The 16,983-nt window shown below is 37.3% G+C and overlaps 1 protein-coding gene across 2 annotated transcripts in view; it reads right to left on the bottom strand.

Moving 5' to 3' along the window:
• PXDN (peroxidasin) overlaps positions 1 to 16,983 on the bottom strand; it is a 90,861-nt gene that overhangs the window by 17,868 nt on the left and 56,010 nt on the right. For both annotated transcript variants that reach the window (XM_082306563.1, XM_082306562.1), the window contains 7 exons: positions 16,484 to 16,642; positions 13,938 to 14,050; positions 12,767 to 12,923; positions 8,072 to 8,180; positions 7,482 to 7,639; positions 1,456 to 2,959; positions 482 to 616 (listed from right to left, as the gene is read on the bottom strand). In XM_082306563.1, the coding sequence (XP_082162689.1) occupies positions 482 to 616; positions 1,456 to 2,959; positions 7,482 to 7,639; positions 8,072 to 8,180; positions 12,767 to 12,923; positions 13,938 to 14,050; positions 16,484 to 16,642 (2,335 nt within the window). The remainder of the gene's footprint in view (positions 1 to 481; positions 617 to 1,455; positions 2,960 to 7,481; positions 7,640 to 8,071; positions 8,181 to 12,766; positions 12,924 to 13,937; positions 14,051 to 16,483; positions 16,643 to 16,983) is intronic.

Raw genomic sequence — 16,983 nt, forward strand, 5'->3', positions numbered from 1 at the left:
GTCTGCTTTTAACACTCTTTTGGTGAACAGACTGCTTGTATTGAAATATATTTAGGGGTTATATACACAGAGTGATACTTTTCCAACCGGTGCTTAACTAATGGAGATGGTTAAAGTCTCAACCACCACAATTCCTTTGCCAATAAAATAATTAAATACCAATGAATGGAGATGAGTAACATCCACTTTTCAGAAAAAGTAAGTGACCTGAATAACTAGTAAAAGGAAACTCAGCATGTGTTGGCTGTGGTGCTTTTTGGAGGTCGGTATGGCATATTCACCATAAAAAGTAACAGATTTAAAAAATTAATTAATATAGTTTCTAACAATTTTTTAAACCTGTATTCTTCATCTTTTCAATTATATATTAAAATCATAAATGAAAATAAAATGCAGTTTAATTTGGAAACGAGACATTGCAACTGTTATTAAGCATCCTCGATTTAAAATTACTTTTGGTTTCCATGGTATTTCAGTTTACCTGTCTCCATCCCGAATACGTCTAAACTGTGTGCTTAACAGACACATCAAAGTTGGCCCCAGTCGGCTCCCTGGAACTAAGTCTTCTACCATTAGAGCAGGAAATAGGTCTACATTCAGTGGGGAACCATACAACCTAGAAATAGAAAACCACAAATATTTATTTTATAAAATATTTTACATCTACAAAATAACCAGTATGTGGTAAAACCAAGGACAAGAGATATGAACAAATCGCAGTAAAAATGAGAGTGACAGTGCTACATCTTTTGTGAACAACCTGTGGGTGTATATGCAAGAAATCCTGCAATGTAGGTTGCATCTATGAGTAACATCACAGGGGTCTGCAAGTCTACCCCACAATTTCCTTTCTCCTAGTAGCTTTCTTCTGATTTCTTAGAACCATTTCTTTTTCAATAGCTTCTCTTTCCTGGCCCTCTGTACACTTTTTCTTTTACCGTAGCTGAGATTAATTCCCTGTCTGATTTTGTGCAGATAAGCTAGGGGTGGCAGGTAGCTGAAGACTTATTTTCAAACACTGATGCTCTGAAGAAAAGCAGATTACTGGTAGTGAAGGATATCCACATGAAAATACAGTGAACAATATTCCCGTTCGTTTTAGTGTACGGAATGGATGGAACTGAACATGTGAATACTTGCATGACACTGCATTAAAGATGACCTTACATTGAAATAACATTCATATTTAACAGCATTTGTAAAACCAGATATTTCAAATTAATACTTTAATGAACACATACAGTATATATTAACTTCTTATTGTTCACAGAGATGTAGAAGTGGAGATATTATCTGCATGTGGGAATTTTCCACATCTATTTCCTGGTACGCATGGAAGTTTCTTAAAAAAATCCCTTTACCCCTTTCTTAACAAATATTTTCTTCTAGATATTTAGCTACTAACTTTGCATGCACATTTAGATAATTGATTGTTTTTCTTCACCTCAGGCTCACCTGCTAAGTTTCTCCCTGATTTCAGGATTCTTAATTTCATTTTTCAGATCTTCAAAAGTCTGAGCTGAAGAAAGATTACAGTAAACTCTAAAATCATGGTAGGGAGGAATTCCATGATCTCTGCCTCTCTGAATATTCATAGCTGCCAGATCTAAAGCCACAGTACGTGCCATGGAGAAGAGTCTTTCTGTTAATTCTGTATTGAGTAATTGTGATGGGACACGCATCTTACCAGCAACACCAAACAATCCCCTTAGAAGTGGATCAATGCCTCCTTCATTTACAATCCGAAATGGAGAGAAGAATGCCTTATGAAGAGGTAGATGGCCTTGTGCAATAGGTTCAAAGTTTTCATCCAGTCGATACAGAAAAGGATTAATGAGTGTGTGACCAAACCTAAAAGCGGCAGTTGCAAACTCATTAGTTATGCCAGAATTAACACTGGGATCATAACCCTTATATTCGCCAAGCATCTTCATGCCTACCTCTCCAAAGATCTTAGGTAGCCAGTGGCTAAATGTTATGTGTTGCATTTCTGCACCAACAATTTTGCGTGTTTCGTGATATATTGTGTCACCATCCCAGTGTGGATTGAGTTTCAGTAGCTCTGTGGCAATTCTGTTGTGTTCTCTAAACCACAGTGTGTGGATGCTGGTAAGACCCAGCTGTTCGTTAGAACGCTGATCACCAGCTAAAAAGCAGGGAATTGGACTCTCATTTTCATCTCTCATACATTCTGTTGGTGGGCCAGTAGCAAATGGAAGAAGGGGCTTGCCAGATCTCTGTACGATGCCCTGTCTCAGAAGACCCCTTTGACTTGCCAAGTCTCTGATTTCTAGTGCTTCATGGTCTGAACTGCCATATACATTGGACGCATCGATGTATGAAGTCAGCTGATTGATCTGTTCTCGTGGGTACACAGAATTCATCAGGAGAGATGTCATGCCACTTCCACAAACCGGACTAGAGCGTACGAAAAACATGCAGCGTGCACCGTTTCGAACTCTGGGATCATTTGGTGGTATCATGATTGAAAAGCATGGAGGATCATTTGTACAAACTGAACTGCAATGCTGACCATCCGAAAACCTGGCCTCGCTTAGGGCAGCCACGGTGAGGTCAAGGTCGTGGTCAAGAAACTGACCCCACTGCATGAGCATGTGAGTGTACTGGTCATCAGGAGTTATTGTTTCCGTTCCAATCAGAGTAGTTGAAACCAAGCGAGGCATTGGGAGTGCGTAGCCATTAGAGAGCCTCTTGGGTTCAATTCCTCGAGGCAAATTAAATCCATTTTCATAGACTGACTTTAACAGACGTTCAAAGGCTGTCAGAGAAGCACCCCACATGGGATGCTGAAGGTTGTTGCATGTTCCATCATGTGTCCTGTACTTCTGGTGGAAACACATATCTGAGCAGTTGTTCACTCGCCGATGGGCTGTACAGCCTGAGAGATTAGCTATCAGATTCAAGTACTGTGGGGATACAAGGTCATTATAATGATAACCTGAAACCAGAAGAGAGACAGAGAGAAAATCAAAGACTTCATAGACTCATGGTCCCCACAGATCACAAATGTATTTGATATGTTATTTTATTATATTGCATTGCCCACCAGATTAAATACCCCTACTGTTTAAAAAGAACAATAATAATCACATATGTATATTAGAGCACTAGGTCATTTTAGCAGCAACCACTATTAGGTCAGGAGGAGACTTTGTAAAACGCCAATTCAAGTACAACTTTTACAAAATGTTCAGAAAAGGAGCTCATTATGTATTTGTTCACTTAAGAAAGCAGAGATATTTTCAGAAATAAAAGCCTCATATTGAGACAAATGGGAAATTTTCCCCATGTTAGTAAAAGCATTCTAAAAACTGTCAGTAACATTTACATGGATTTCAAGACTTTATCTTTTGAGACTTGATAATTCACTGAACATTACTATTTTGTTTTGCTTTATTACAGCGAAAGTTGCAGAATTTTAAGAAAAAAAAATTCAATAAAAACCACAAAAGAAAATAACCACAGGCAATATAGCAAAACAGAGGAGTGATCTCTAGGACAAGTGGTGTAGAGTAACTCACATTGACATTACCCAGGATTAGTTTCTAAAGAAAACTGGCGTTTGCGTAACTCTTGGCACAGGTTTCCTCTGCAATCCACACCATTCACCTCTGGGACTACAACATACTTATCGCTTTCCTGCATTTTTTCTCAGTTCATAGAAAAATAATATATATAAAATATATACCGTAATTCATTAGAATTATGTTTTTATAACTTCAAACTAAGGCTACGTGTTGCATGATCTCTGCTGTGGTATGACGGCATGTGGAAGGATTGAAGACCATAACGCCTCCTAGTACAGTGCTGGGTGACTGCAAATGGCAGAACAGTCAGGCTGCGCCTTGTCCATGCTGCCTATTAGGAGTCATTCTAAAAGCGGTATTTTCTTAGAAACATTTGGGCTTCATTTCAGGGAAAAAAGTCATTGATTTGGGTTATATCTACATTACCAACTTGTGTAGACCAACAGAAATGTGTCTGTAGAGTGAAATTTTTGATGTTGAGAAAGACATCGCTACTGTACCTACTGTGCAATAGGAGCAGGTTTCCTTCAGAAAAGCTTTACTTTGTTCTCCTGGACTGAATGTGGCCCTGGACCACATTTTTCACTTAGCTTGAAAAGAATTCACACTGTTCAAGACCATACCACAACTCACACCAAAGCACAGTAAGTGGGGACAACTGGGAGATTCACTTCCCCTGCTGATCCAAAGCATAGGCACACTTTGAGTGATTAATGGATATACAGTGTGGATGAGCAACATTCCAGGATCCAGGACCTGGAGCTAGAAATATTCTACCTGGAGGTAGAGTATTTGGCAGTGTAGATGTACTTTTAGCTAACTAGGAACCATTATACACCACCATGGTTCTTGATCTAGAAAGCTTGCAGTCAGGAGGAAAACCGAACAAGCAGAATAAAGGCAGACAGAAAAAAGGAAATGAGTCAGTGGACAGTGGTACTGTGTTCCCACAGGCTCATGGGGCTCCCACCATGATGGTAATCACTCCAGAATATGAACTGAACGCAGTTTTGCAAGAGGTTGGTGCAGGCTAATTGCACACAGTTGGGAAATGTTCCTTTTAGTCCTGAGCTCAGTCCCAGCGTGCCTGCAAAGATACCAACCTTCATCTACATCCAACACACGAATGCATGCTAGACACACAGCTGCTCTCTGACAATTTCTACAATGCAGGGCAATTTCAAACAAACCACCTAAAGACCCTCTTTGCCTTGAAAAGGACTGGATTGCTCAGAGCTGCTCACCTGGGACAGGACCTGTGCTCAGTCAGGGGATCCATGTTTCCTCAGCCTCAGGCTACGTGTACTCCCAGTGGTTTACAAGTCAAAGCAAAGATATTAGATACCTAGTGCTTGCATTAGGCAAAACTAACCTGCTCTTGTAGACGTACATAAATTATTTTACAGAATACTCCAGACTAGGAAAAAGAAAATTAAACCACAGAGCAAAACCAGTAAGTGCCACTGGGTAATGCAGCAAAATACACTCCTTGAGGATATTATTGATGACGTGTTATAATATACTGGCTACTAGGGCAGTTTAATTCTAAAAATACACCCAGAAAACATATCTTCTTTATAATAACACTCCTTTGTAAGTGATCTTAATTCATCATGGGGTTCTTTCCTTATGATCATGATTCATGCAGTCTTTACAGAAACATTTGCCTGCCGTTGTTATCCTAGTTGCCACCCACGTTTCTGAAATCAAGTTGTGAGCAAAACTTGACTATGAATGTTTTGGGTGGAATGACCTTCATTACCAACTTAAAATAAAAGGTTCAGCTTCTCTGTTTAGGAGTTCAAGTTGGAGGCAACATCTCATCTATGGATTAGATTTGATGGCTTTCTGAGCAGAGTGGAGGCTGCCATAAATGCCAGTGTCAGACCCTTAATTACCCCTCACATTATAGGCACTAAATCTGGCTCTGCTTGGGCACTGAGCATTTCCAGTGCTTAGAAGCTGGCTAGTTCAATTCACATAATATTAGCTATATTTTTTTCAAACTGCAAGGAAGATGTTTCATGGAGTCATAGAAATAGTGATTAGAAGGGACCTCTTACCCAGACCAAGCTCCTGCTTGAAGCAAGGCTATCTCCAGCACTGGATCAGCTCAGCTGTATCCCTGTCTAGCGAGCTTGAAAACCTCCGAAGACTGAGTCTCCTGAGCCTTTCTAGGTAAGTTGTTCCAGTGCTGCGCTGGCCTCCGAGTAAGAAAGTGTTTCCTAACATGCAATCGGAACCTTCCAAGCAGCAATTTGTGGCCATTCCCCTTGTCTAGCACTGCAGAGGAGAAGCTGGCTCCATAGTCTTTCCTTGGGATTCCAAGATTTTACATAAAAAAAAGTCTCTGAATGGGAAACTGTCAAGTTTCTCAACTGTTCCCAATGCAAAAGCACTAAATAATACCTTCCATTGGGCTCTGCATTTTGAAATAAAATGAAATAAAAATAAATATGAGTATTAAAATCTGAGCATTAGGCTATTTAAATGAAACCAGATTTATTTTACGATTCAAGTTTCCCTAAAAGCCAGGTTTCTGTGGATTTTGTAAGGCTGAGAAGCAAGCTCTGGTTGTGAACAGAACTTCCAGTATCACAGAAAGCTGCCTGATTTTGTGTTCATTAATTTGTAGTTGTATGCTTTAATGCCAGTTTTTGGTAAACTTTAGGTGATTGAATTTCACTATTGCAAATCCTAGTGAAAAGTAGTCAAGCAATTCTCACATATCAGATTTCTTATATTCCTAGTATTATATTCAATATGCTTGCATATTGAAAATAATTAAATTGGGTTGCTCTTGTAAAACACAAGCCTTCAAAGAATTTTGTGTAAGTTTTTGTGGTAAACTATTCATTACAAATTATTTACTCAGCTCTAATAATGAGTAACAAGCCTCTTTTACTAGCAAATGTTACAGTAGTATACAAAGCTTGCAGTCTTTGGTCTTATAAATACTTGCTTAGTTCACAGTCAGAGTTAAATTTTTCGGAAGTTACAATAAATACTCAATTATAAACATCAAAAAGAATCTAATAAGTAAAAATATTTCCTCTAGATTTTCAGTGTAGCTTTTGGCTATGTGTCAAGTCTCAAAAGCTCTCCTAAAACTCTATCATTATTTCCAAATGCTTCAGTCCTGTGTCTCAAGCCTATCCACACACATATCTACACACATTAGTTGTACATACTCCAGCTGGACTTCATGAATTTGAACTCGGACTTCAATAACTAAAAGGTAGAAATATTAAACTTTGCATTTTTCTGCTATTTATAAAAAGCAGCAAAATCTGTATTTCTCATTACATCAGATTCAGTGTTAAAGGAAACAATTAGCTTGGTTTGATATGCACTTATAGAATGAGTGACAAATAATTCTTTGAATACTATTATGGTACATGCAGAAACCTTGGCTTGTAAAGATACAAATCCTTCTTGTTATATCATCTTTTCTCCTTACCAAGGCATGCTGACACTAAATGATTTTACTTAAAGAAACATGAACAAAATACTATTTTTAATATATAACAGAAAAGTCTGTTCTGCTATGAAACAATGGTCCTAATGAATTAACACACAGAGAATTAATAAACAGGACGGGTTATACACCTCCTTTATACTAAATTCGACCAGTAGAAGAATCTGAACATGAACTTTTCCCTAATACGTCCATCTGAGGAAAAATAAAACCAATGTACTCGGAGAGCTCAAACAAACCGAGTTACACCATAATGTAGCAATGTGCAAACCAAGGACTGAATTGGGCAAACGCATATATGTGGTAAAGTTTTGCAAAGTCAAATACTCCACAGATTTCAATGTAATGGTTCTGCAGTTGGGACCCAGACTCAGAAAATAAACGTCTCTTGAAGTATAATGACTTAAGAAGGCAAATACACTTCAACACAGAAAAATAAGGAAAAGAGTACTGACTTGTTCCATTCAGGTCAACCATTAAACCATCTTGTACATGATCTTGAATAAGCTGTAATGTCCTTTCAAATATTTCCCCAGCTCTTGCTTGCTCAACAGTGTATGGATCCCTTGGGTATCGAAATAAGGCTAGCAAATCATTTGGAGAACGAGGACGACTGACAGATAATTTGAAAAAAATAGTAAGTGTACACAAGAGTTACAAAGTAACAATACTACATAAATCATATAAACATTCAAGCAACATGATTAGTACATACCTTTACTCATCTCAAAATGGAAGGCAAACAAAAAAAAAATATATTTAATAAAATAATAAAACATTAAACATTTAGCAGTAATTAAACAATTAATAGCCTTTTAATACCCATTATCTCAGCAAAACTGATGCAGCGAATAGAAATCTCAATAGGAGTGGTTTAAACAATAGGAATCCTTACATGTTAAACTGTTAGTATTCCCAGAACTAATCAGATGTTAACAATGTCATTTAAATGATAAAATGGCTTCTTGCTTAATGAATGTTCCATTATTTCCAGTATATACAAAATTAATTTTGACTTCTCAATATAAAAAAAAGAAGGGGATACCTGTCAAACAGATGTGTACGTGTTGAATTTATTGCTCTGTCAACAGTTGCAATTGCTTCTACAATTGATGTTTGTACAAAAGGATCTCCATTTCGGCTGACATTAGGGACTACAGAAAGAGGAATTCACATGTTATTGCAAAAATGGCCACACGCAAAAAGATACTTCTATAAAACAGAGTCTAGACACGACATCATTTCAGTGGTACAAAGTAAACCCCTGTTCTTTAAGCATTAGTTCGTCGAAATATAAAATTCTTAACCATTTTGGAATTCTATCAAAGCATATTACAGTTGAGCAAAATTCACGTAAAACAGAAGCTGATGTAAGTTTAAAAGTCAGCTTGCTTATAATTCTAAAACAAAATATAGTGAAGATAAATGCAAACAGTGTTTAACTGTCCATTAATTAGTCCTACAATTTCAAGTAAAAATCACCAATCGAAAAATAAATTATTATTAAGGGTTTTTTTTCTGGTGTGGTGTATTATTAGCTTTCAGGTGTTGATATCAAAACCCTGACCTATATCCACTGAAATCAATGCAAGTATTCTTTTCGATTTCAACTCATACTGAATTAGTACTGAATTCAATGCAAGAATTTAAAGGGTTTACAGGAATGCATTACAAGTGGAAACTACTGACAGACTTAGTTTGCTTTTTAGAAAACATGCACCACATAAATTCAAAGAGATTTCACAAAAAAGTGAATAAAACACAAAAAAACCCAAAATTAAAAAAAAAACCACAACACAGAATTTTATATATTCCCAAATAGCTACAGTAAATTAACATTGCTCCTCTCCTGAGCTTAGCCTAGTAAGCAACACACACTGATTTTAAAGGGCTACAAATATTTTATTTATTTTGATCACTACTTTGTTTTCTACTTCAAAATTAGGTAGCTTTTTAATACTATGTTAAAAATCGCATGCTTAAAAGCTCTTTAACGACTCTGCACAATACTGTAAACTCACTAATGCACAGGCCCATTCATTTTTATACAGTACTCAGCTGTAGCTGGATGTTTGTACAACGTATCTAGGGCTAATAACCTTCCTTTCAGTCTAAACCAAGAACTACCAGATCCACGGGCAACAGCTAACAATTTCCAGAGTGTGTTTAGATTGGAGAAGTCACACAGGAAGAAGGGTAAAGCAGGGAAAAAGTCCAAAGCAAATACACTGGAATAAAATCAGCAGATGTACAAAATCAGCTGACATAAAAACTGTTGTTTGCAAGCTTTTCGTGACTTTTTTTGTCTTTTCTAAGCAATATTACATTATTCCTTCATAACTGGCAGCTTAGGCTGTGTCTATATGAATTTCAGAGTCTAGACCTGGGTAATCAAACTTAACCATGTAAACTGTCAAATAAAGCAGTCCCTGGCACTCTATAGCTCTAGCTGAAGCCCCCTTTCTCTGCCCTGAGGCCAGCTGCCTTGCGCTGCTGACAACATATTCCCAGCATCAAAAACTAGCTGACCCCTTCCACAGCACCTAATGGCAATAGTCCCTGATCTGTCCTAATAACCAACTGCCCTCCTTGCCTGACAGCTTCATTTTCATAGTAACCCTACAGAAACAGATAAGCTACTTATTTTAAGGAGAAAAATAGTTTACAGGTTTGCTACCCTCATTTTAGTTGTTTCAGAGAGTGCTTGTGGCATGTGTGGGACAACCGAGGGATCAGGCCCAGCCAGCATGGGTTTATGAAAGGGAAGTCCTGCTTCACTAACCTGATCTCCTTCTATGACAAGGTGACCCGCTTAGTGAATGAGGGAAAGGCTGTGGATATTGCCTACTTGGACTTTAGTAAGGCCTTTGACACAGTCTCCCACAGCATTCTCCTGGAGAAGCTGGCTGCTCACGGCTTGGATGGGTGCACTCTGCACTGGGTTAAAAACTGGCTGGACGGCCGAGCCCAGAGAGTGGTGGTGAATGGAGTCAAATCCAGTTGGCGGCCGGTCACGAGTGGTGTTCCCCAGGGCTCAGTGTTGGGGCCGGTCCTGTTCAATATCTTTATCAATGATCTGGATGAGGGGATCAAGTGCACCCTCAGTAAGTTTGCAGATGACACCAAGCTGGGTGGAAGTGTCGATCTGCTGGAGGGCAGGAAGGCCCTACAGAGGGACCTGGACAGGCTGGATCGTTGGGCCAGGGCCAACTGCATGAGATTTAACAAGGCTCAGTGCCGAGTCCTGCACTTGGGTCACAACAACCCCAGGCAACGCTACAGGCTGGGGGAGGAGTGGCTGGAGAGCTGCCTGGCAGAAAAGGACCTGAGGGTGTTGGTTGACAGCCAACTGAACATGAGCCAGCAGTGTGCTTGGGTGGCCAAGAGGGCCAATGGCATCGGGGCTTGTATCAGGAATAGTGTGGCGAGCAGGACCAGGGAGGTGATAGTGCCCCTGTACTTGGCACTGGTGAGGCCGCACCTCGAGCACTGTGTTTAGTTTTGGGCCCCTCACTACAAGGACATCGAGGTGCTGGAGCATGTCCAAAGAAGGGCAACGAAGCTGGTGAAGGGTCTAGAGCACAAGTCTTATGAGGAGCGGCTGAGGGAGCTGGGGTTTAGTTTGGAGAAGAGGAGGCTCAGGGGAGACCTTATTGCTCTCTACAACTACCTGAAAGGAGGTTGTAGCGAGGTGGGGGTCGGTCTCTTCTCCCTAGTAACGAGTGATAGAACGAGAGGAAACGGCCTCAAGCTGCGCCAGGGGAGGCTTAGGCTGGATATTAGGAAAAACTTCTTCACTGAAAGAGTAGTCAAGCATTGGAACAGGCTGCCCAGGGAAGTGGCGGAGTACCCATCCCTGGAGGTATTTAAAAGACGGATGGACATGGTGCATGAGGACATGGTTTAGTGGTGGACTTGGCAGTGCTAGGTTAATGGTTGGACTCGATGATCTTAAGGGTCTTTTCCAACCTTAATGATTCTATGATTCTATGAAAAGAATCTTTAAAATATTATCAAACGTGGCTAGCAAAACCTGCCCCCCAGCTTCTATAGACTTGCCTGTATTCTGTCTCAATGTTAAGAAAAGATTTTTATGCATTAGGAACATTCATAAAACATTAACTTTGTTTAAAGAAAATGTTGACATGCAAGTTTTTAGGCATTTCTGGCTATGCCATTATTACTACTATCCAGATAGCAAGCATCCAGTACGTATAATCTGTCCACTTGTCCTCCTTGCTTCTCCAACAGCTTCATTTTTATAGCAACCGCAGAGAAACACTATCTGATATCCCACTAGTTCTAAGGAGAAACATCATTTACAGTTTCAGATTGAATGCAGATTTATCAAGGGTAGTTTCACTAATTTTACATTTATTGATGCTACAGTTTATAAGAAAAATAACCACATTACAATTAAATACTGCAGATCAGCTAGTACCAAGTTGTTTTTGTTTGCTAATTTCAGCAGATGAGAATGAGCAGTTGACACCAGCACTAAGTGAATGAAACTGGTTTCTATTGGGGTTATAGTTCAATTCATGGTTTCATTTTTCAGAGCTCTTATTGATTTGAGATCCAGCTAACCTTTTTTTTTTTAAAAAAACAAACGAACAAACAAACTTTTTTTCTATGCATCTCCAGAGTAACCAAGATTAACTGATTTTTATGGACTTTCTTTCATTCACAGACTTCATATATGTAGATGAAACCTTGTCACTGAATGATTCCCAGTCTTGCAATTTTTCTATCAGAAATCATCTTTACAGATTGAAGAAATATTATTTTTGATAGAGGAGGGGATAAATTGAGTCTACTAAAATCAGCTTAAGCCAGGAACATCATAGTTTTATTGATACCATGTGATTGATATCATGGTAATCAATACATTAGAAAAATCACTGACGTACATTTATGAATTTAGTAAACAAAATACAGAACATCAGACATAACACTGGGAAACAATATGCAATAATTTAAAGAAATCACTCCTCAAAACTAATTTTTCAATGATAAAAAAATATTGTGTCATATTTTCTACTGAAAGACAAAAAAAAAAAAAATCACATAGTTTTCTTAACATTTTCCATCAAAATGAGTCTGAAAAATCAGCAGTCAATAAGTCAGAAAAGCATTAGGGTCAATCTGTGTAACAAAGTTATTTCCTTAGCCTCTTTGGCTGCTTTTTTACCAATTACTACATATTAATAATTGATAACTATTATTTGCCATTATTACTTTCAAATAATTAGAATAAGCTCAAATATTCTCCTCTTCTTTCTGTTTTCTCCTTTAGCTTCTTAAGATCATTATGACTTTCCTGAATTCTTTCACAATGGTTGCAGCCTAATTTTCAATCAAGTGCTGTAGGTGTCCCTTTAAAGATGCCACAGGACTTTTTGTCAAGTTATCCCTAAAGATTAGACTGTGTATTCTACTAGCAAATTTTAATAGGTCCAAATAATATCTCAAGAGGAAAGTAGTATGACTAACTGGAGCACAAAGCATTGTTTGTTTTGAAGCTTAACTCCTACAGACATTTTGGCTGACATATTCCCATCTTACATCTGTGCAGATAGGTGCCTGAATTAAATGAAGGAAAACAAGAGTATTATGGGAGAAAAAGAAAAATATGAATAAAAGAATTTAACATTTGATTAACTTTTTTGCATCTTACAAATTAAGCAATTAGAATAAAACTAATATAATCTAACTCATACCTCTGATTCATACACCTTACCGTTAACACTAAGCACCATACTAACAGAGGAGTATCCTATGGTATTCCGGGCAACACATTCATATCGACCTTCATCAGCTGTTCCAACATCACGAATGGTAAGAAACCCCTCTGGACTAACATGAAATTTTCCACTCTCAGTTACCTGTACTCCATCCTGCAGCAAAGCACAATGTTTAGTTGTTCTAAACACTCTGTTTTCAAATCTGAATTTTTGTCTTCTTTTTCTTTTTTTACATTTTATTTTATATTTCTATATATAATAGAATATTATAATAGATAATAGTCAAATAGATTTAGATGAACTTATATAAAAACCTCACACAGTTATGTTCACAGGACTTGCATGTACTTCTAAATTGTACAGTGTATTTATTTACTTTTAAAAGTACTCATTATTATAAATCGAAGTATTTTAATAGTTATAGGTCCTCACCACATAAAATTTAAGACCCAAAAATAAGATAGCACCTTTTGAGAATATATGTATTTGATTTTACTCAAAATTAACCAACTAAAAAAGATCTCAAAAGCTTTATATGTATCAGTTCTTCATGTGCTATGCATTTAGAAGCTATTTAAGGTACATTAAAATACATTTTCTAATGCTCACTAATTGAAGAGAAGAAGATAATCAGGAAAATTGAAGATCAAGATTAGCAACCCATTAATTCACCAGTAACTCTGCTAATAACTCTAACAGTTTGATATAACAATTATTGCACCAATAGAAATCAAAATCACAGAGAGGTTACCAAAGAGTTACTGGAATATGTCCTTGTTGAAGTGTCAACCTAACAGTGTCAAAGGGCTCAGCAATACAGTATTTTTTATTGCTTTATATCTGTAATATCATTTAAACTGTGACTATTAATAGGATATTTGCACAGAACTGTCACTAAAAATACATAGGCCTTTTAAGGCCTACATTATGAATTTTAGCTGGTCTGTATAACAATTTGCATAACAATATATATATTTTTATATCTATAAAATTCAGGTTTGGTATATATATACATGCTCTGTATTGAAGATTTGCTGATCGACCTTCAGGTAACGTTTTCAGACACGAGAGCAAGCAATAATTTGACAATGTGCACTTTAAATGGCTAGTTATGAAGAGATGGAAAGGCCACTGCCTTTCTGCAACAGCCAAACAAATATCTGGTACCTTATTCCATGTAATTACTGGCTCCGGCTCTCCTTGAGCGCTGCACGGGATCTGCACGTTTGTGCCAACCTCCACTGTCATGTCACTGGGAACACTGGCAAATACAGGAGTCACTAAAAAACCAAACGATACATTGACCAAGTATGAAATACAACTTGTGCAAAGGACAATCTAAAAAGACGTCAGCATTGTTTATTTTTTTTAGTTACCCAACATTTCTTAATCTATAACCCTATTCTGTCTGGAAGTTTTTAGTTGCGTGTAAGTTTGTCTTAGAGATAAAATTCCTTATTCCTGATGTCTGCTTCAGGCTGATTTTTAAGTACTCTTAACTTCTAACAAAAAAGGCTAGTAGTTGCCAAAAATACGTTCCATACATTAAAAGTTCTGACAAAAATTTGTGAATAGCTAAACCTGAACAAAGTTATCAGAATGAATATCCTGTCAATTTCTGTCAATTTTTTTAAGTTTTAATTTTTTAAATAGCAACAACAGAGATTTCTTTAGACAAAAGCAAAACTTTCCACAACTCATTTAACTGTGATTCCTCCAGCCTGACTTGCTGAGGTGCTAAGCCTTCACAGAGCTCCCACCCCCACTGACACCAATGAGCCCTAGGCCTTAAAACATCAAAAAATCACCTTCAATTTTAAGGACACAGGGCACAGAGTTACCTAAATCCTGTGTGGAGAAAATGAATGCATTTTTTTAATCCTAATTTCCTTTAGCCAGCAGTCAGATATCATCATGAGAAGCACATACAAGATTATGAAGACATTAAGAATTGTATTTCTGCCATAACGTATCAGTATTTTGGGGGGAGTAGAAGGGGGGGCTGTGCTTTTACAGAGAAGTATTTGGCCACACAGCATACATTTATACTACCAACCACATCTGGCCCTGGCGTTAAATTGTTTGTACACAAATGGCTATCAAGGACCATAAACAAGTTCAAATAAGGCATCCAGAGGCAGGCGTCCAGCACTGGGAGGTAAGAGTCTGGCTCTGTGGATGTGAGCCATGTCATGCCAGCAAACAGACCCGGACCATTAATTTGTATTCATTAATACAGACTTAGCCACAGTGACCACTGACTAGACATTCCTCAGACGAACAGTTCCTTTGTTAGAAGCCCAGAAGAAAAAGTTTTCCTGCCCAATTGAAAATAGTATTGCACTGAATGTATGGTGAGCTCCAATTTCAGGCTGCATAAGCAGTCTTCAATCTTGTATTTCCTATTTTTTGGTGACTGGATTTTGCAATCCGATTTACAGAAAAATCATTTTATTAAACTTTACTCAAGTTCAGTGAAGTTTAACACAGCTAGAAGGCTATAAAACTTTTTAAAATTGAGTTTTGTTTTATGGAATTTTAGTCAACAATTTTATATAGGTAAAAAAAACCCCTTGATTTTGACAAATCAATCTCCCAGTACTACTCTTAACTAAGAAAAATCAATGGAATTTTTTTTCTGACAAACATCTAAGCTCAGGAAGACATTTGAACCCCTTTCACTAAAATACTGTTTAAAATGAGGTCACTAACAAGAAATGCTTTGAATTAAATGTTTCATCTCCTTGAATTCAGTTAAACACCAAAGTACTTAACTAAATTATAAATATTAATATGATTCTAATTAATCTTAGAAGTAGCTTACTTAGAATTTACTTGAAGAAAAGCATAAGAAAAACGGATTGTTTTTTTCTTCTGTGTCAGCTTATTTTAAATATAAGGAATGACTTTTTATTGTGAAGGTCATTCTGCTGTTGTAAAACAACGTGTTCTGTTTCTGGACATCAAAACATTATGTTAATAACACTATTTAGTTAACAGCAGAGAGTCTTGTAAGAAACTAGTCTTTTCACAAAACAAAATACTTTTCCAAGCATAGGAATACTGTCATCCACAAAGCAAACCTTCATTCTTTACAAAAAAAGGTAAATCAGATAAACCTCTTTCACAGAAGACAGACTGTTCTAAAGGAATGATAATATGTACAAAAACTGATAAGTATCCATACTTGTTATTTATTAAAAACCACCTGGAATATAAAAATAGATATACTCAGAAATAATGATCAGAAATGTGAAATGTTAGCAATACCCTGAACAGCAAGTTTTCTAAACAACAAAGATATAGCCTCATTCTAACAAGCTTTTATCAAAAAAGGCCATGTTTACTTGCAAGCTTATGTAGTCTCCAAGTGACTCTGAACAGTCTATCAGGGCACACTGTCCCACATGCTCAATTTACAAAAAATAGTAAAACACCTTTAATTCAAAACCAGCAACTTAGAATCATTGTAAAATGCAGCAAAGGTCCTGAAGAAAAACCTAAGCGCTATTCAAGCTCTGTTTCAAAAGCTTTTTTAATTCTAAACAAAGATAAACTACTTCATATTAACATTCTGTGCCACCAAAAATAATTATTTCTCAATCTCATATTTGGGGGGGGGGGAATCAAACAATCAAAGTACTGTGTACCTAAGTGTAAGAGTGTAAGCTTAAATCTTCCCCGCCCCCAGCAGCTGTACATGGAGAACATACCTCTAGGCTGTACGGTCAAGTATACAACAATTCGTTGAGATCCAATAATGTTGACAGCTTGGCATTCATACTGTCCCTGGTCATGCAGAGCAACCCTGGAAATCCTTAGGGTTCCAGAGGATAGAACTAAGTGTCTTCTGTCAACAGACAACTGGCCTCCTGAAACACAGGGCAACAGCATTTGCTATTTATAGCAGTGCAGAAGAAAGTCTCTTTGTGTCAGAAAAAGGCAAATGCAGAAGATTTTAAATTCTATTTTAAGTTTGATAAAACGTTGGAAAAAATTGAAGTCTCAAAAAAAAAAGTTTGAAACCTTTACTTCTCAGAAGATAAGCAGCAAAGCAAACAAAACATACACATGCACACAATCATAATCCTGATCTTTTCTCTGGTTGTGGTAGAAATAAATATTTTCATTAAAGGAGCATGATAAAGCATCGAAATGAGAAGGCATCATAAGAAGAACACCAACAGGTATGACTATTCATTTCATATTATTG

This window comes from Platalea leucorodia (genome assembly GCF_965183815.1).
Source record: "Platalea leucorodia genome assembly, chromosome: 3".
NCBI lineage: Eukaryota > Metazoa > Chordata > Aves > Pelecaniformes > Threskiornithidae > Platalea > Platalea leucorodia.